This window comes from Epinephelus moara, chromosome 23, assembly GCF_006386435.1.
Source record: "Epinephelus moara isolate mb chromosome 23, YSFRI_EMoa_1.0, whole genome shotgun sequence".
Lineage (NCBI taxonomy): Eukaryota > Metazoa > Chordata > Actinopteri > Perciformes > Serranidae > Epinephelus > Epinephelus moara.
The window spans coordinates 14,482,376-14,502,685 of NC_065528.1; the positions used below are offsets into that span (position 1 = coordinate 14,482,376).

The window sequence follows — 20,310 nt, forward strand, 5'->3', positions numbered from 1 at the left end:
GTCACGGAGGGGAATATGGGAGACGTAAAACAGGTGGAAAACAACAAAATTTGATTTACATATCCAAGGATTTAAGTTTCATTTCAAAATCTGGCGGGTGGACACATGTAGCAGGAGGTTTGGGGGTCCTCGGACAGGAAATACAGGGTGTTAAACACTTAATTTCCTGCATTATGGAGAGTTTCATGCACCAATTTATGGTGGAGATGTCTTTAATTTTGTCAAAATAAAAGCCCCCCCACCCCAAATATACGCCTCTGCACATATCACCTGTTTATCCCCGATTTAACTCACTCCAGTTGAACAGTTTGTGCACATGTACTTGTGTATTTACCATTCTGGTTTCATCACTACCATATAAACTTGTGTGGATGCATTCACTGTCCCCTCCATCGCCATTTTTTCCTGCACAATAAGGCCATGGCAGTGTATATTTGTGTTTCTGTGAATATGTTGGAGCTGTAAAACCATTGTGTGAATGTATGTGTGGAAAGAAAGAAGTGACCAGGACCAGCACAAGTTTTTTTTACCGAACACATTGCTGTCTTTATTAGAGCCTTGTCTGGCAGTAATACTGAAAAAAAAAGTGAACTTAGAACAGATGGTGGTGGCAGCCCACGGCTTTTTTTTTTCCTGTTTTTTCTTTATTTCTTTGATATTTTTCTTCATTTTTTTTTGTGAGAGTGCTGCGACTCTTGCTTTTCTGTGGCATGGATAACATCAATAAAAGAGACAGTAGGGAGAGAAAAAAAAAAGAAATATACAACTTATATTACACTGTGTTATGAACAAAATATAAATCTATAACTCTATGTTATATTTACATAATTATCTTTCTTGATTTTTCAAGTTGAGATGGTAAGATATTTTTTTTTCTTTTAACTTGTAATAATTCTCACTTTGTTTTGAGCTCCACTCATGACTTTGATTGTCTTAAATAATATCATCATCATCATCATTTTCATTGTCTTGATATGGGGGTCAGACCTTGCCAGCAGGGATGATTGACGTCTTAATGCCCCACCCACCCACCTGATACCCTAAAAATGGATTGATCCACTTAGTCCCCTCTCTCCAGCATCGGGTTGAACCATGGCGTGATAGCAGGGGTGACTATACAGCAAAAATTAAGACCCAGAGGCTCATCGTGTGGCGTGGAGCGAACATCTACAGCGAGAATGATTGTGGGGATCACTATGTGACAGCACACCTGAAGAGTAGTCATGGCTCCTGCAGCGTCGCGTGGAGCTCAAACAAAGCAAAGAGCTCCTGATGAGAAGTGACTTTAAAGATACTGTAGATAACGCCTGGTCGTCTCACACACACACACAGACAGTGGAACACCTCGGTGGATCACGGTAAACACTGCTTTCCTATGATTTAAAAAAAAAAAAAAAAAACACCAAACAAATATATGTACAGGATTTTAAATCTAGAACTCTAGATTTCATAAAACAGAAAAAAAGAACAGCATAGGATTCGTTTGGTTGTCACGATAATCTCTTCATTTTAAAATGTGTGTGTTTGTGCATGTATGTGTGTGTGTGTGTGGATCCGAGCCAGAGGTGTTCCACTGTGCGTCAGTGAGGCGACCAAGACTAGTAAACGGGGACGGGACTCTTTGTTCACAGAAAACAGTTTCCAAAAAGTGATAAAACTGATTTCCAAAAGAAAAAAAAAGGCAAAATAAAAGAGAGGAAACTTCACATTATACATTATAATAACCATTACAAATAAAATTATAATAACAATAAAAAAAAATCATGTTCTTCTTTTTCTCGGAGTCTGAGTGCTTTTTAGAAATGGGTTTGGACGTCGTGAAAAGGTTATGTCTTCAGCTCGGAGGGGGGCCGGCGTCGAGTCTGTCAGTCCAGCTCGCTGTCCTGACGTCCGCCCGCCCGCCTGCCCACCCGTCCGGAGGATTAATACAAAACGAACGCATCAAAAAAAGAAGGGAACAAAAGAATGCAAAAACAAAGCAAGGTAAAATGACAACTTTTGTTTAGATCTAAATACCTACCAGCTAAATAGAATAATGTTTCATCAACTGTCATAGTTTCATATGGTCATAAAAACCCGATAAAGAGGAGAAAAATAAATTATACTGTACATAACTTACTAAACTTAGGAAACGCTGACCATCCTTATAATTATTGTTAATAATATTATTAGACTAGAGGCAGTTTGAAGAGAAATAATAAAATACAGTATTCAAATACAAACAGAAACACTGACTGGCTGCTTCAGCTCAGCTCCGCCCACTTGGGACAGCAGGACGATGTTGATTGGAGGGAGCAGGAAAACACTGAGGAACAGAACAACAGCTGTGTGTGTGAGTGTGTATACGTGTGTGTGTGTGGTACAGTAAATAACAGCAGCAGTGTAAGCCCGTCTCTCTGTATTTTTCTCGCACTGGAAATGAGATTTCACACATTTCACATTTCACCGATAAATGAGTACACACAGCACACACCGACACACACTCGAGCTACTGATGTTTTGCCCCGGACGAGATCGCGATAGAGGGACGGAGCGGCAAGAAATCTGGTGGATTGTCTCACAACACAGTGCTTTCGTTTCTGCTCCGTGACGCCAGCGAGACTCCCCTTCTCCCCCCGTGAAAAGCCCTCAAAGCGGGACGGTCCACGCTGTACCGGTCAGTCCTGGCTGGACCGTCCCATCAGGCTCCGAAGCGGGGGGAGGGGAAGCGGGCGGTCACAAAAACACAGAAAAAAAAGATGGGGGAACCGCTGACAGCACACTGCGAGGTCGAAGAAAAGATATGTTTTTGTTAAAAATAAACATGTCTGATGTCTTTTAGGTGCTTTACAACAAAAGGGGGGAAAAAAGAAATGTCTCTTTTTTCTATTATTATTCAAACTTGTAGCACAAAAACAACAAATCACATTCACAAGCCACTTATTGGCACCGTGTACCTGAGTGAGAATATTATAGAACCAAAGAACAAAAAAAGCTGTTTTTTTTTTTTTTTTTTTTTAAAAGTGTCTCTTGATAATAAACAGGTCCGCCATCTTAAAGTGTCATCTGTTAGCCTTGGACAGGTCCACTGATCCGTCTTTCATTTTTAAAACGTCTCCTTTTTCTCTAGAAACGGGTCTTTTTGAGTGTGATTTTTATTTCTCCTCACTCGTGGCATTACACTCAAAGTCTTGCAGTAGTACTTGAATATTCCTCAGCAAGCGTCGGAGGCTGGCTTGGTCGTCTCTTCCTCCCAGACTCCAGTTTGTGTAACAGTCAGTGTGAGTGACAGGTCCTGTGCTTCAGTTGATTGATCAGATGCTGGTATCAGGACTCCAGTGGGAGGGGCTCGGCTCTGTTAGAAGAGTCCATGTTAGTCGGGAGGGGGAGGAGAGGGAGGGAGGGAGGCGGGGGTGGTGAGATTGGGGACTCAAGGTGATTGGCAAAAAGAGAAAGTTTTCTTCCTGATTGGTGGGTTTTGGGATTGTGTGGGATTAACCAGCTGTGATTGGCTTATAATTAGGGCGGCTGTCGCGCCGTCCTATTGGGTGATATGGTTCTCATTGTCGCTGGTGTAATCTGCCTCTTCATCCTCGTAGTCAAAGTCGTCGTACACGTCGCCGTTGCTGTCGTCCAGCCGTAGCTCCTCCTCCTTGATTCGTGGCTCGTCCCCCTTCAGGCCGGCCATGTGGGGGTTCTGGTGGTGGTTGGCGTTGGGTTCTGGGCTGCTGGACATGCTCGAGTGCTCTGAGGGCATCTGGGGTGAGGGCATCCCAGCCATGGAGAGGGCGCCTGGGTAAACCACGCCTGCGGAGGACAACGGCAACTGGCCCTGCTGCCTGTAACACACACAGAGGAAGCATTTCAGTACATGAGAGGCAGCGTACAAGCAGCCAGGGTAGCCGTTCCTCTGTTTCCAGTCTTTGTGCTAAGCTAAGCTAACTAGCTGCCGCCTGTGGCTTCATATTCACTGTACAAACATAAGAATGATACTCTCATTTAACTCTTGGCATGTCAAACTAATTTGTTTGTCCACTTATTGTGAACAGTTCAACCAAAGATTTTTCTTCCTTGAATGTTTTTTAGTGGTCTGAAGAGAGGTGACATGCTGATGTTATTCACAAAAAACAAAGATTTGAGGAAAGTCCGAAAAATTTATGTTGCAAAATTCCTAACCCAAAATCCTCCCAGGATGGAAACCACTGTCTTGAAGCCTAAATAATCAAGCCAGGTTTATTAAAGGAATACTTCACCTGCAAAATTACCATTTCTGTATCAATTACTCACCGTGTGTTACACTGAATTTGTGAAGTAAACTTTAATTTTCTTGCATGCCTCCACTGTGAACGGAGAATCCAAAAAAAGGCAAACATTCCTCATGAACTGAAGTAAATGGGGGCTGATTTTAACAGCAGCAAAACTATATCAAAACTGTTTACAAACTGTTTACAAACTGTTTACACAACTCATGCAGGATAATCCAAGTCTCATTTATCTAGTCGTACGCTCAAACACAGGAATTTTCACTCAAGCGTTAAAATTTAAAACATGTGAGTACATTTAAAGTCTGCTCAAGTGGAGCTCAGGCACACTCAGGTGGTGCTACTCGTAGGTGGAATTGTTTAATATTGTAAAGTTTTAGCAAAAATTCATGTGTTTGGGAAGTACTGAGCATACGACTGGATAAATGGGACTTGGATTATATTGCATTGACTTCAGTGAGAGTTTGTAAATGAGGTTTTGATATAGTTTTGCTGTTGTTAAATGTGGTCTAATGACTTAAATTCATCAATTTTTTTCTCAGTTTCTGGATTCTTCCCTCACCATGGAGCCATGCAAGCAAAAACAAGGATTTTTTTTCACAAATTAACAAATCTTGTAATTGATATACAAATGGCCATTTTGCAAGTGGAATATTCTTCTAAGAAAAAAGGAAATGACAGCATCAACTACATTGTGAGAAGATTTAATTTAAAAAAAACTTTAACCTGAAGTGTAAAGCAAAAATAAAGTAAAACAAACAACGAAAAGAAAAGAGTTAACAATAAGAGAATTACTAGAAAAACAGACATTAAAATTAGAAAGGTTATTTCAAACCTTGTGGCTGGTGTTGTTTCACTGTACAGCAACAATATTGAAGCAAATATACGTTCATGCTCACTGAGTACTGTTTTTTGTAAATTCAAATGATTTTAAAATCAGGTAAAAAAATAAAACCCACTCTATCTGCTTATCAGACGATAAACACTGAACACTAGATTCTACTGAGGTATAGAAACTATTTCCTCTCTCCAGTTCTCTTACCCCACACTGAAGTACTGTCTCATTTCCTGTCTGCGGGACCTCATGATGGCCTTGTACTCGCCTATGCGCAGCTTCTTGCCGTCCACCAGGCAGGTGCGTTTGGGCCGCGGCTTGTACTTGTAGTCCGGGTATTTTTCCAGATGCTGCTTGCTGAGGCGAGCCTGCTCCTCGTAGTAGGGCTGCTTCTCCAGGTTGGTCATGGCTTTCCAGCGTGAGCCTGGACAGAGTGACGATAATAATCAGTGTCAGTTATGTACTGTATCTCTTTGGATAATAAATACAAAAGTAGAAAAAGACGGATAAAATTGCTGCAGTGTGACAGATGACAGCAAAGAAGTTCAAATAAAAATAATCATGATCATTATTTAGAAGCAAAATGATAAAAATCAGCTCGAAGAATTCATTTAAACTGAGCGTGTACGTCGGCTTTAAGATCAATTACAGCGTGTGAGGAACAAATGTCTGCACAGTACGCGTGACCCGACATCACATGTGCACACTGACACATTAACACGCTCGCACATCCACAAAGACGCACACATAATGGCGGAAGTTTCGCCCACAAAGAAAAAGGCGAGAGAGAGAAAAAAGGCTCATAAGGCGAGCCGTGAGGACGACAGGTACTTATTCAAACTAATGAGGACTTCATTTAACCTGCTGTCATCTCTCAGTTCAGTTTCTGCTCATAGATTTGTAGTATCAGTCTCCTGCCTCTGTGTGTGTGTGTGTGTGTGTGTGTGTGTGTGTGTAATCTTGAGCATGTCTTCCCCTGTGTGTTTCATATCTGGTCTGAATTTGCACTTGACTACTGTATGTTTAATGGGTAAAAGCTGTCAGCACTTGGCTGTTCTCGCTCTCTGTCTTTCTCCCTCTCTGTTCTGCGATCTGTTAGCAATCGAGAGAGAGGGAGAGACAGACAGAGGGGGGGGGGGGGCTTATTAAAACCAGATTTCCCTGTGTTATAAAACGCTTAGGAGCTCTTTAAAATGTCAAGGCCGATCCCGGCGGTCCGGGGGAAATGTCAGGCGGCCTCGCGCTGCTTGTTTAATGCATAATGAATTATATCATCATTTGTCGGAGCCGTGCTCTCCCCAGCCGTTCATTAACAGCCGCTTACACAATGCCACCGCTTGTAATGAAATCACTGTGCGTGTTTGAGAAAGTGGGGAAATAGAATCCGCGGTACGTGCATCTTCCCGTTCGCTTGGGTTGCGGGTGGCGGTGGTTTGGGTGACGAGGGGTGGAGGCAGAGGCGCCTGTCAGTCAGAGCAGAGTGTGAGTGAGGGTCTTACCGAGGATCTTGCTGATGTTGGAGTTGTGCATGTCGGGGAAGGCCTGGAGGATCTTTCTCCTCTCGTCCTTGGCCCAAACCATGAAGGCGTTCATCGGCCGCTTGATGTGCGGCTCGGCAGTGCCACGACCCCGAGCCTCCCGAAATATTCTGGAGTCTGACACACTGGGGGAGCCTGAAGGGGAGGAGAAGAAGATTAATGTGAGGAGAGGCAGACAAAAGTCACACTAAATATGACTATAGACATAAAGTAGGTGGTTTACAGAAAATTCCCAGTACAGAAAAAAACAATTACCCTCAAATTTAGTGTTTTTTAAACTTTTTTTTTTTTAATTGAAACTGAAGAGATTACATATTAAATAATGGGCTGAGCATTTTTTGTTGCTTCTTCAGCTAAAGAAACCATATAAAATCTCAAAAAATGTACAAAGCTGAAATAGTACCAAGCCCATGACAACCTGTTTTCTAATACAGCAACATAAAATATATTATTTTATAACCTCCTAACAGTACATTATATTAAGCTGTTGAAACGTATCAAAATTTAACTCCTAAAACTACGAAGTATCACATTTTCAAGGCTTTTTAAATTAAAAAAATCCCACACTTTATGTCACTTAAATGACTGCATGCATGTGTGTGTGTCCAAGGGTGTAAGTTGACATCAGGAGGACACGTATGAAACACAGGATTTAAAGAACTTTTGAGTGTCAAATACTTTATTTCCTGCATTCTGGTAAATGTTTCTGCATCGATTTATGGTATCAGTGTCTTTAATTATGTCAAAATAAAAGACTTCCATGTTTTTATTTGTAGGGACAAATGCACATGCTGTAAATATTGAGTGGAGCGAGTCCCCTGTGTCCCCTTGAAAATCTACACCTGTGTGTGTGTCCCTGTGTGTGTGTCCCTACCGTCAGAGTCTCCGCTCATGGTGAAGTCCAGCATAGCGTGGCTGAACTTGTCCTCCGCCTGCTGCTTCAACTGTTGACTCAGACTCTCCAAGGCAGCCTTGTCCTAAACGACATAAACAGTTCACAGTTGCAGTCGATCAGTCGGAGTGAGTCATTGGGTGTGAATATATGAATGGGTGAAACCACGGACCTGTAGTTAACTTATAACTAATTTGAAAAGGATTTTTATTACAGTTTAATCTCTGATATTATTTATTACGATAGTTGTATAATTCTTTTAAGTCACAATTCGCCATTTTAGATAACCACAGAAATCAAATTAGATACTCTTTAGCCCCAAGCCAGTCGATCCAAAAGAAAATCAGTTTATAAGTTTCAAATCAAAGAAGTAATCTCCGTCATTTTCCCCTCTGATCTGAAATAAATCGTTTAATAATAATTCTTTTTATCAGTGAATCCAAACACAGAGAACACAGACGAACACCAGCAGCGATTTCAGCAGATACAAAGTTTGTGTTTTGGTTCGTTTGGATGTAAATTTGTGGAAATGTTAATGTCAACAGCAAATTGTTAGAGTGCTGTACGCCTGCATGCTTGAACACACATCTGTGTGTATGTTTGCATGTGCAAGAATGTTGATTACATTTAGTCCTATTTGGATGTTTACCGCGTTGTGTGTATACTGTATATTATATGTGTGTGCCTGTGTGTGTGTGTGTAACGACTCCTGGCAGCCACCTGCGAGAGTGGAGTGCAGCGGCTTGCCTCTCTCTCGCAGAGGCCCCCGAGGGTCGACGCATTAGAGAGAGAGAGAACGGGAGAGTGCAGCGCGGACGAGAGCGAGGCCACGCCGCACGGCCCCCTGGGTATTTATTACAACCAATAAAAGGCTGATTTACTGAGCATTTACATGCTTAATGCAAGCAGCCGGCACACTCTACGCTGGAACCTCGCTGTCGACGAACACACACACACTCGCACGTACACACACACACACACACTGCAGTGCACCAGCGCCAGCATTTTACAGTTTAATTATACGATTAGGAGCGCTACCCAAAACACTGTCGTCTTCTAAAACAACCTTCCAAAAAGTGTCCCTCTCCATTTACATGTGACCCTGGCGAGCTGGATGGCTGGATGGGAGGAGGGCAGAATGATAATGAAATGCATTTTCTCTGTTTTTAGTCCAGCAGAGTTTAATTGTTAGAGATAATTTCCCCCCCAGATTGGAATAAATACCGCTAAAAAGACAGAGAGGGGGAGAGGGAGAATACGAGGCAGAGGCGCGCTGCGGAAATGCGCTCTATTTGTTTATTTGCGAGCCATTTAAAGAGTATTTTATTTTGAATTTATTATGTTTTAATAAACGAACAATAATCTGCCAGTGGGGTTGAATTGAGTTAGTCATTTTGTATGTAAATCAGAAATATTTTAAGAATTTCTCTCATTTCACACAAATGATCAACATCATTCAAACCTTGATCAAGGGGGGGGGGGGAGCACAAATGTGTCTCACTTAGATTTTAATATGTGGTTACAAAGGTTTTTTTTCCCTGTGTGTGAGACAGAGACGGAGATGAGCAGGGAGACGGAGTGGATGACAGCCTAGTCTGACATTAAGCCCCAGTACAGTACATGAGAAAAGTGGATTGAATGGCTGACACTGGAGCCAAGACACAAAGTAGCGACAAAACTAATCCTCTGAGTGTGTCAGAGATGACACTGTTGTACGCTGAGAGCTCGCCGGCTTCACACTCGTGCAGCACAAAGCCAAAGGGCCGAGGGAACGGGAGTCAGCGTGGAGCGCGTGGCCTCGGAAGCTGAGGAAGAGTCGTGTTTCTATCAGAAAATGATCTAAAATTTAAAGAATTTACATTAAAAAAAGACTATCATTTAACACATTTTCTCTAAATCTTAGTTTTACATGCAAAAAAATCTGGTAGAAATATATCACAGAATAAGGCTAATAAAATTGACAATTTCCAATGTTATACCTGAGAGGAATAATGTCAGGAAAACCTCTATTTCATCTCATTTCACTGAATTCTTACAAGATAACAAACAGCAGCTAAACAAGAAATGACAAGAATTATATAATAAAATTAAGCCTGGTATTTAATTATCCCCTGCAGTGGAGTAAAACAGCTAAATACCTCCATCTAATGCACTGAATGTGTGGAACAAGCTGTAAAATACGCTCCTGAAAAACAGCTACATCTCCCGATGTTCCCCCTCTCCCCAGTCCTCTCCCTGGCGTGAATCTAATTGGCTATTAGACTGAATCCTTTCTACAGTATCTACATTATATTACGATCTACACTCTGTCTAAATGTGCACAAAAAAACCTGAGCTAATACATAAATCAGTGTGGGCTTGACTGTTTGAAACACATTAGATGAGAGAGTCGGGAAAAAAAAAAGGAAGAAAGAGAAAGAGACAGATAGAGCTGTTGAATGTCAGCGGTGCAGATGCTTCAAGCACACTGTTGCTCTGTGAGTGTGTATGTGTGTGTATGTGTGTGTGCATGCGCGTGCACCAGCTGACTCCCAGTGTGTTTAACAAATAACCACAATTTAGCCACGCTGCCGAGGAGCCGGCGCCGTCACTTCACATTACCGTCTCCCCAACGCTCTGCTCTGCCACACACATACGCACAAACACACACACACACACACACACACACACACACACACACACACAAGTAGCCCTGCAGTGCGCCTCACAGACACACTCATTACCTCCGAGACGCCTCTGGTTTTACCTTATCTGGCCCTGTTTAGCTTCAACACATTTCAGCGTGCACATTGTACACCGATTTACCTCCTACATGGTGCAGTAGGGATGGCATATGGCAAGACAAATTATTACACACTGACAATGAGACGGTACAGCCTGTGATGACTTTTTTTCCTGCATCTTCGGGTGAATTTATGAATTTAAACCTTCCGTATGGTTGTATTTTTTTCTCCTTGAGATAATCTACACACTCTGCTTTAGTTTTTGAAGCTACTGATGTGTGGGAGTCATTTGTTATAATAATTATAAGATGCAAAAAAGAAATGTGTCAATAAAGACTGTATTTCAGCATTGATTTTCATCCCAAAGAGCAAATTAAAATATAAATAAAGATTAAAACAAGAGGTCCTTTTGATGCTATAATGGAGCTCCAGCGATGATGTGTAATATATCAATACAATAATACCGTATCATAAAGTGACAGCTGACCTTTTGAACTTCTGTTGTTATGAACTGAGATTGAACTCATAAAGCCTTGCAACCATAAATCTCATGAAAATAAAATACCACGGCTGCTTGTGGCGAATAAGCGGCGTTTTACGTTCTAGGTTTTAATGGGATGAAAACACATTTTTCTGTTAACCTCAAGAAATTGAAGACTATCTGAAAACCTTGATTTTTGTAGCTCCTTTAATGCCTCGGGGTCAGCTGTCACACTTTGTTGCCTGTTGCTAAGGTTCCAGCACAATACGGCACCGTGCGTTGTTACACAGGGATTTAAAGCGGTTTTACCTTGTCGGAGCGTCCATTGTTGAGGCTGAGGTTGCTGACGGCGGCGACCTTGGCGTCCAGGACCTGCTGCTCTCTCTTCAGCTGCTCCTTCATCTGCCGGGCCTCTGCGAAGGCCTTGGTCACCGCCTCGTGGTCGTTCAGGTAGGCCGTTGAGGAAAGCGACGACAGCAAGTCTGCTGAGACACAGATGGGTACACAGAGAGGGGACGGATGCTTAATTAATTCATCTACTGTATTTGTACTTTAAGTGTATTATTTTTTTTTTTAAAGATTATTTTTTGGGCTTTTTGCCTTTAATTGACAGGACAGTGTGAAATGGGGAGAGAGAGAGAGTGGGGGGATTACATGCAGCAAGGCGTTGCAAGCCGGAATCGAACCTGCGACCGCTGCAGCGAAGCATCGCCTCTGTACATGGGGCGCTGGCACTATCTACTATGCTACCGACGCCCCACTATAAGTGTATTTAAAAATAATGAGAGAATACCAGAGAGAGGAGCAATATGTGTGTGTGTGTGTGTGTGTGTGTGTGTGTGTGTTTGTTAAGATGACAGGGGGTTTTCATCCAGAATAAATTTTCCCCTGAACCATAAGGTAAAGACATTAACATACACTTGATGAGGGGCATTTGCTGGGGCATCCGTGTGTGTGTGTGTCTCACTGTCTTTCTTTTTCTGTATCTCCCTCCCTCTTTCTCACACACTGACCACTTGACAGTCAAGCTGGGCATGTGAGTCAGAGTGTGCCCCTGGCTAGCCTTGCTACAAGCTTCCCACTGCCTCCTCCACCTGCCCTCAGCTGTAAACACACACACATGGACAGACAAAAAAACACATACAAACATAGGCACTCACTCACAACTTCTACCCCTGGATATCTCCTTTAAATCCCATTAAAACACCCACCTTGCAACACACACACACACGCACACACATCTCTTTTCATCTGAACCCTCACAGTTCTACTTTGCAGAGAGGCGACCACATGACTCTTATTACGGCTAAAAAGTCCTGCTTATTTCCCCAGTAGAGAACATCTGTCCCACCACCTAACAAAGATCAGATCTCACCGCTCCTCCTCGCCGCCTATTATTTGTATTATTTCCGCAGCAGATGAGGCATCTGCTCTGACTGTGTGTTTGCGAGGCTGTGTGCGGCGCTATCGCCTCTCTCTATCAGTCGGGTTAGCTCTTAACAAAGAGCCGCGGCTGGCTTATGGGGCCTTTATCAGCGCTAATCCGCACCACTAATGCCATCTCAGGCCAGATTACCAGCTTCAGATTGGTAATGACAGAGCCGTGAACTCTTTCAGAAGTCATAACCGGAAAATCTGGGTGCGAGCAGGGCCAAAAAAGGGGGTGGGTGTCGAGAGAGAGAGAGACGGGGGAAGAGGACAGGAGAGAGGGCGATGGAATCGGGTGGCAGTCAATTTTAATCTGGAGTCAAAAGAGAGGGAGAGAGGGCGGGGGGGACAGACAGATATTCTTGCACTCATGAATGTGTGTGTGAGTCTCGCTTAAACTGACAGCGATGCCAACCATCCAGACGAGTGAATGTGACCCAGATAGAACAGGAGGGGTGGGGGGGTTTCTCTCACTACACACTCGCAAGTTTCATCTCTCCCTGAGCACCAAATCTCTACAGACAGGCCCAATACCTTTATGACCACAAAAACACTCCGGCAGGGAGGTCAGAGGGAACTGCAGTGTTTCATGACAGACAAATGTGTGATCGTGGTAGAAGTTACAGGCGCTGACAGCCCTTCAGTTTGGTTTGGGATGGGTAGATGGATGGACAGACGGATGGCTGAAGTAACAGAGAAAGAGGAACATGCCTTTGGGTTGGTAGGTGTCAAAAAAGAAAGAGAGGTGAACTGTGAGGGGAGTCGCAAAGACAGACAAACTGGAATCTGGACGCATATGGGGACATAGTGGAAGGTGAAGCTACTGAAAATGAACTCAGTTGAATCATCTTTCTACCTGCAGATATGACCCAGATATTCTAAAAGCCTTAGTGAGCATAAACACTGCTATAGCTTAACACCAATTAGATCTTATGCTGCTTTGCACTTATCTATATGCTTTTCATTGATATTAAGGTCTAAAAAAAGTATCACCACTTGTTCCAGACATACGTATTTAATGTTTTTTTTTTTTTATGTGAAAATTACCCTGTAAACTAGATGTCGAAGTAGTTGGTCAAGGTTGAGGTAATTCTAAATATTTAATATAATTTCAAGTAGTTTAATCTATAAAAATGGATCATATTTTATAAAGTGACCTCATATTTCGTATGTAAAATCTAAATCTGTAAAGTAACAAGTGACTAAAACTGTCCCATAAATGTGGTTAATTAATATTTCCGCCTAAGATGTAGTTAAGCATAAGTACAAACAAGAATAAAATGGAAATACTTGGAAAAAGTACCTTAAAATTGTACTTAAGTACAGCACTAGAGTGAATGGGCTTGCCAGTAGTTACGTTCTACCGCTGCCAAGAATATCAAACTTGTTATTTCAAAGTGTCAATTTTAAGTTTTTACCTTTTTCTTTAACATAAAACAACTGCCAACATTTTTTTTTTTTTTTTTTTTTAAAAGTGTCAGTTTCCACTACATCCACCCTTTCAGGTGGTTTCATGTATAAAAAAAATGCATCTTCTTTTAAAGTAACCACATATTTTGTATGTAAAATCTGAATCTGTAAAGTAACAAGTGACTAAAGCTGTCAGTTAAGTGTGGCAAAGTTAATATTTCCCTCTGAAATGTAGTTGAGCAGAAGTATAAACTAGAGTAAAATGGAGAAACTCAAGTAAAGTGCCTTCCAATTGCACTAAAGTACAGCACTAGAGTAAATGTGCTTGCCAGTAGTTACGTTCTACCACTGCCAAGAATGTAAAACTTGTTATTTCTCAGTGCTTACTCTAATTTTTTAGTTCTTTTCTTTAACATAAAACACAAACGTCAGTGTTTAAAAAAAAGGTGTAAATTTCTTCTCCATCCACTCATTTAGGTGGTTTTATCTTCAAAAATGAATCACTTTTTAGAAAATAAGCATATATTTTGTATGTAAAATCTAAATCTGTAAAGTAACAATTGACTAAAGCTGTCACATAAATGTGGTAAAGTACAGAGTACAATATTTCCCTGTCAAATTCATAAGCAGAAGTATAAACAAGAGTAACAAGAGTTACCGGTAGTTACGTTCTACCACTGCCAAAAAATATAAAACCTGTAATTTCATCGTGTCAATGTTTTTACATTTTTCTTTTACATAAAACACAACTGTTTAAAAAAAGTGTCAGTTTCCACTACACACACTGTCAGGTGGTTTAATCTATAAAAATGGATCATATTTTTTACAGTAACCATATATTTTGTATGTAAACTCTAAATCTGTAAAGTACCTAAAGCTGTCAGATAAATGTGGTGAAGTAAATATTTTCCACTGAAATGTAGTTGAGCGGAAGTATAAACCACAGAAAAAGTGGTTTCAGTCTAATAGCCAAGTACATTACAATTGCACTGAAGTACAGCACTATAGTAAATGTGCTTACCAGTAGTTACGTTCTACCACTGCCAATCATTTAAACCTTTCATTTCAAAGTGGCACTTTTTAGTTTTCACCCTTCTCTTTAACATAAAACTGTGAGCGTTAAAAAATGCATTCGTTTCCACTACATCCGCTGCATGTGTGTCTGTTCCTGTCTGAATTTAAATAACCTGAACACACATTCATATTACCAGCCGCCCACACATCCCCACAAACACACACACACACACACACACACACACACACACACACACACACACACACACACACACACACACACACTCACTCCCACATCAAAACGACCGCCTCTAGACTCTTTTCCAATTTGTCTGCCCCGTCTATCCCCTCTGAACTTGTAACAGGAATCCTAATACGACTATGAACCGCAATAACGAACATGCTGGTGACCGGCTAAACTCGCTGGCAACAGATGGGACCACAACATAACCGGGATCTGCGATACAAAACACGCTGGTCTCCACGCACAAATAATTCAGCGGGGATCACACACAAACTTTAAACACTGTAATCCATTTTTCTGAACAAAAAACATCTGGGACCGCAAATCCACTAATCTGATATTAAATCCCCGATTTGTTGAAAAACAGTGAGATTAGCCAAGAAGTCAGAAAAAAAGACTAACTGCCTATTGCATAGGAGGAGGAGGTGGGATTGTGTTTGAGTGTGTGTGTGTGAGCCTTTGTGTGCGCTGGAGTGTGTGTGCTGTCATTGTGTCATTAATGCTGGGTGTTGCGCTGTCCTGGCTCATGTAAGAGGCTTGTCTAATCTCATTGGTGATACCTCCTGTCTGTCATGCGCTCCTCTCTTTATTATTCCCCCGCTTCATCGCTCAGGAAAAAAAAAAGAAAAAAAGTGCTAATCCTCATCTCTCTCTCTCTCTCTCTCTCTCTCTCTCTCCTTCCCTCCTTCCCCTCACTGCTATGTCTCTCTGTCTCTTTCAGTCACTAATAAACACATAACAATGAAGCAGCCCCGAGGCAAATAGCGACTCGGAAGAAAAACACAAACACACTAATTATAGCCTGTTACATATGTGTAATATTTGAACTATCAGTGTTGCGTGAAAAATGGATTAAGAGTACAAAATAGTGATTCATTTATGTCATATTTCATGTATGTGTGCATATGGTCGGGTATGATTATGGTACTGGCTCTGCAACAATGGCAGCACTAGAGAAAAACGCTGTTCTTGTACTCTGTTTGCCTTAAAGATGCACATTGTTATGATCAAAACAATTTGATTATTCTTATATATACAAGTGTATACTGCGGGAGCACTTACACTGTATGCATACAGCATAATAAGTATGCACATATTTTTGTTTGGACATGTTGTGTATGAGTATGTGTGCCTTCAGAGGAAAATTAGGGTTTAATACAACTTTGATCTCATAGAGTTGGCCATCATTCGCATAAGCAACAACAATAATGCTGTATTCACCAAATTAATTGCTGAGATCAGGGAAAAATGCAACATCACCTCAAAATAAATGAACACTGTGGTAATGAGCAGTAAAATTAACGTTTTTTAAAGCCCACACAGCTATGTTGATGTACTTCTGTCATTTTTTCTCATTGATGTGGCCAAGTAGCAAGTTGGCTTTGTAGAAAGATGATGTCGCCATTCTTAGTTCTGTCTGAAATTCTGTCCCTCTCCACCTAGGAGAAACAGCCATTAATAATCACATTGTCAGACCTATTTGAATTTTGAATTGCTAAATAAATAGAAGATGAGTAATGATTCAGACGTCTCAAAGTAGGCTGGCATTTTTTTGGGAATCCAGTGGGTCACAGGATTTCTGTGGGATTCCATTGGGGTGGGAGGCAATTTCACCATTCATCACGTGACTCGGACAGGACAGGAAAAGAACTGGAGTGGGCAGGACCAGAATCATAATAGAAATATTGAGCTAGCTATGTGAAGTTTGTCACCTGTTATTGGTTCATTCCCAATCAGGAAATATATGCCTTTAAGTAAGCGCACACGTCATGTTATATTAAGCACGTGAAGTAAAATGGATCATTTGTAAGGTTAATATTGGCATTGAGTTAACGGACTGAGTGCTAGTTATTTGTCACAGAATCGGAATAAGGTTTACGACCAACTAGGTTTTCACTCATAAGGAATTTGCCTTGGTGTTTAGTGTGGACAACAAACATATCAATAGCAAATAAAATTAAAGGCAAGGTACTGCGATGGTCAAGAGCATTATCATAGAATAGAAAAATCAAAATAAAAAATATGAAAAATACACTATGAAAATACAACCTAACAAAAAAAACCAAAAAATGTTACGAGCTATTTTAGCATTATGCCACACCATTTAGATTATTGAATTTGCTTAGTTTTGTTAAATAAATATGCAGTTCTAATATGATCCAGTGCTAGTTTTAGAATCATTAGGAAACTTAAAACTAAACATGGGAGCGAGATGGGATGGGAGTCATTCTTCTAGGATATGGGATGGCAGAAGAATATTTTGTTTACTGCCATGGGATTGGGACAGGACAGCAATTAACTTGAGTACGATGTTATGCACCTGATGGTCAAAACTACAAAAAGACCAAAGTTGAAACAACCTCAGATTATTGTTTAACTTCTCCTGTGCTGTGTGTGATGGATTCTTAAGCCAACTTACCTATTGAGCTGACTCTGGTCGGTGGTCCTCCGATGCTGGAGGGGGCGACGCTGTGCTTCATGGAGCCGGCAGGGCCCAGCTTGGCGCCAGCAGCAGCAGCAGGGACCTGTGGGGAAGTTGGGGGGGAGTTGGGTGACTTGCTCTCGGATGCCTTAGGCTTGGCCGACAGGTTCAGTGGCTGTGCACCCTCACTGTCCTGCAAAAACCAAAACAGCACAGTTTCGCCTGCTGTGACCACCGTAGGAATTTGGAAGCGGGAGGCAGGGGGGAAGCCCCTCCCCTTTCCTCACCGAGACAACTCCTCGCAATTGAGGCTTCAACACGTACTAATGAATCGGGAGCCCATGCACAGCAGTGGGACAGATGACAAGGTGCATGCCACTGCCTGTATCCAAACAGCTCATCAAAAGCACAAAAATAAAAGAGAGAAAAAAAAGCTGCACAGACAATATTGATATATTCTGGTGCAAACCACTGACATTCACATGCAAAATAACTGACGTCCTATCACAACGAAGTTGAGACGTTTCATGCACATGCATGTGCATACTCCACATGCGGGCTGCGGTAAACATGCACGGTAATGCTGCTCCTCGGCATGCTTCAAACAAGGCCAACGGTAAGAGCAACAATCACACACACCTTCAAATCATTCTTCAAACTACAGTGGACGCTTGTCTGTCTTTCACAAAGGAGAAAACCTCACTGAGACTGTCTTTACAGCTGCGAGAGTCTGAAGACACGGTGACGTCTCAATGTATCAAACAGTGAACAGAACAGAGGGCTGTCTGCCACTTCAATGTGCACTTGCTCCATTAGAAACAAGGGACCGTCATGGCTGTGAACATGGCAGTGTGTGGAGGGAACAGCAAAGCAGCACTCTGCATCAAAGACACACTCACACACACACACAGCCCCAGCAACCAATCAATAACTTTATAAGTAGCTGTTCTTAAGGTCCATGTTGTTGATACCAACAGTATCCATATATTAAAGTATCATGATGCCAAACAGGACTTCATATCTCTATATCATTAAATTCAGTCATCCATCTAAATCAAAGGATGTCTGCACACGGCAATAACCTCCATACAAGTAACAGCCCTCTAAATGAATCGGCATGTGGACCACCGCACGATGCTGGGGGCTGTTATCACGTTAATTGTCATGGCAACACCACCCCTGCCGATGACCTAATCCAATCAAGGGGGAGCCTCAGAGGGTCACATGACAGGAAGGAAGGAATTAGATCGCCGAGGGGCCAGATGTACACAGACCACTCTGTGTAATTAAAACTCCACAATTAAAAGGCAGACACAACATGGGGCAAGGGACGGCTTAATGGGCCTGCCAGAAAAGATGCACAACAATGGTGTCTGTGGGGTTCAGGCATACAGTTTGTTTGTGTTATTACAGTAATATATTAGTGGCTCCTAAATGTGCATTTTGTAAAAACTGAATTAAGGGAACTTTTAGCATAACAGGTGTGGTCCTATTGTAGCTACGTTTAAACCAGAGAACAGAACAGAGACAATTTTTTCTTTATTTTCTGGTCATTAGTCTAATTGCTGCTTAGGCGGAGTAGAATCCAGCATACAGTGGGATCCAAAAAGGGAGCAAGTACTGTGTGTGTGTGTGTGTGTGTGCGTGTGTGTGTGGTATACCCACTCATTAAGGCCGACTTTCCCTGATTCCCACTCCTTGAGTCGTACTAAGCCTTATGAGCCCCTCACAACTCAATTAAGCCCTTCCAATTAAGCCCCTCCATGAGTACATGCCTATGCGTGTGTGCGATCACCACTTTGTGTGTGTGTGCGTGCGCGATGAGGCCTAACCGGATTGTCCTTCATTAGGGGGGTCTTTCTAAATAGACGGAGGACCCCCAAAGATGCCTTCAGTGAGACAATGGGCCGGAGAAGAAGAGGAGAGAAAGGAGGAGAGAAAAACTGAGCGGGATCTTCTCAATCCTGACCCATATTATGGTGGGCTTTGGCTGGGAACACGTTTGAATATTTATTACAAATAGATAATGCCTCCGCCTCTTGTACAGTGGATAGGGGGGGAGTTTCCTCTCCGCGCCAAGCCAAATCCTATGGTGGGAAGGTGGCCAACCTGCATTATGCCAGTGTGGAGGAATTAGTTTAGACAGTGGAGCTGAGAGGCTTGGACCGACTTGTTTATGTGTGTGTGTCTGTGCGAGACATTGTTCAACAAGCTCTAAATCTCATGACAGTGTGTGTGTGCGTGTGTGTGTGTGTGCGTGCGTGTGAGGCCTCTAAAGCCTCTGAAAGCCTTGGAATCTTGAATTAATACAATTGCTTTTGTGTCTCTCTTGGCTGATGAAACAGTCTCCAGCTTTGAGACCGAAAACATGCAGAGTGACAACGAGAGCCAGAGGGACAGAGAGGAAGCAGGAGGGGAGAGATAATGTGTGTGTGTGTGTGTGTGTGTGTGTGTGTGTGTGGGCTGTATTTCAGTTCTGTGGATGCAGACATGTGAAAGCGACATCAGGGTTCTGCATCTTATCACTGGAGCTGATGGTTCAATTAACAGGACAAGTGTGTGTGCCACTACCGTTTATCCTGGGCAGGTTTCAGTGTGTGTCTGTGTGTGTGCACTACGATGTCCATGTCAAGACCTTTACATGCTCCTCTCTCCCTTCATATCCCTTGTCTTTCCTCCTCTCTCTGTTTCCTCCTCTCTTCCATGTCCTTCCAGCTATAAGTGACTGTTTGGATATTAATTATATTGTCATATCTAATTCCCTCAGACAGAAGGCGACACAGAAGAGGCAGATATGACACTGTTTTATACACTTCAGTATGTGGCGCCGATTTAAACACTAACTCCTCAAGTACTTCACTTTTTTTTTTTTTTTACTAATTTGTTCTTTGGGAAGCAGGCACGCAGACGTGACTTTACCTTGACAGTCTAGACTGATTGTTTTATCTTCCCTAATGAGGTCAGGCTTGTTGGCTTTTGTAGATTCTCACATTTTGTAAGACTGAAATTACTTGAGTACAAGTAGTAATATTACTAGGACTGTACCCAATGGAGTCAGAATTGGCAGTTCAATATGAATATG

At 42.1% G+C, this 20,310-nt stretch overlaps 1 protein-coding gene across 12 annotated transcripts in view; it reads right to left on the reverse strand.

Annotated features, from left to right (window-relative positions):
* Positions 1-658: 658 nt before the first annotated feature.
* sox5 (SRY-box transcription factor 5) overlaps positions 659-20,310 on the reverse strand; it is a 301,706-nt gene continuing 282,054 nt past the window's right edge. For 6 of the 12 annotated variants that reach the window (XM_050035821.1, XM_050035822.1, XM_050035823.1 and 3 more), the window contains 6 exons: positions 17,226-17,421; positions 11,020-11,195; positions 7,489-7,591; positions 6,576-6,749; positions 5,284-5,500; positions 659-3,818 (listed from right to left, as the gene is read on the reverse strand). In XM_050035821.1, coding sequence (XP_049891778.1) covers positions 3,521-3,818; positions 5,284-5,500; positions 6,576-6,749; positions 7,489-7,591; positions 11,020-11,195; positions 17,226-17,421 — 1,164 coding nt within the window. In that variant the 3' untranslated portion in view covers positions 659-3,520. The remainder of the gene's footprint in view (positions 3,819-5,283; positions 5,501-6,575; positions 6,750-7,488; positions 7,592-11,019; positions 11,196-17,225; positions 17,422-20,310) is intronic. The other 6 variants (XM_050035826.1, XM_050035828.1, XM_050035817.1 and 3 more) reach the window with 4 other exon arrangements.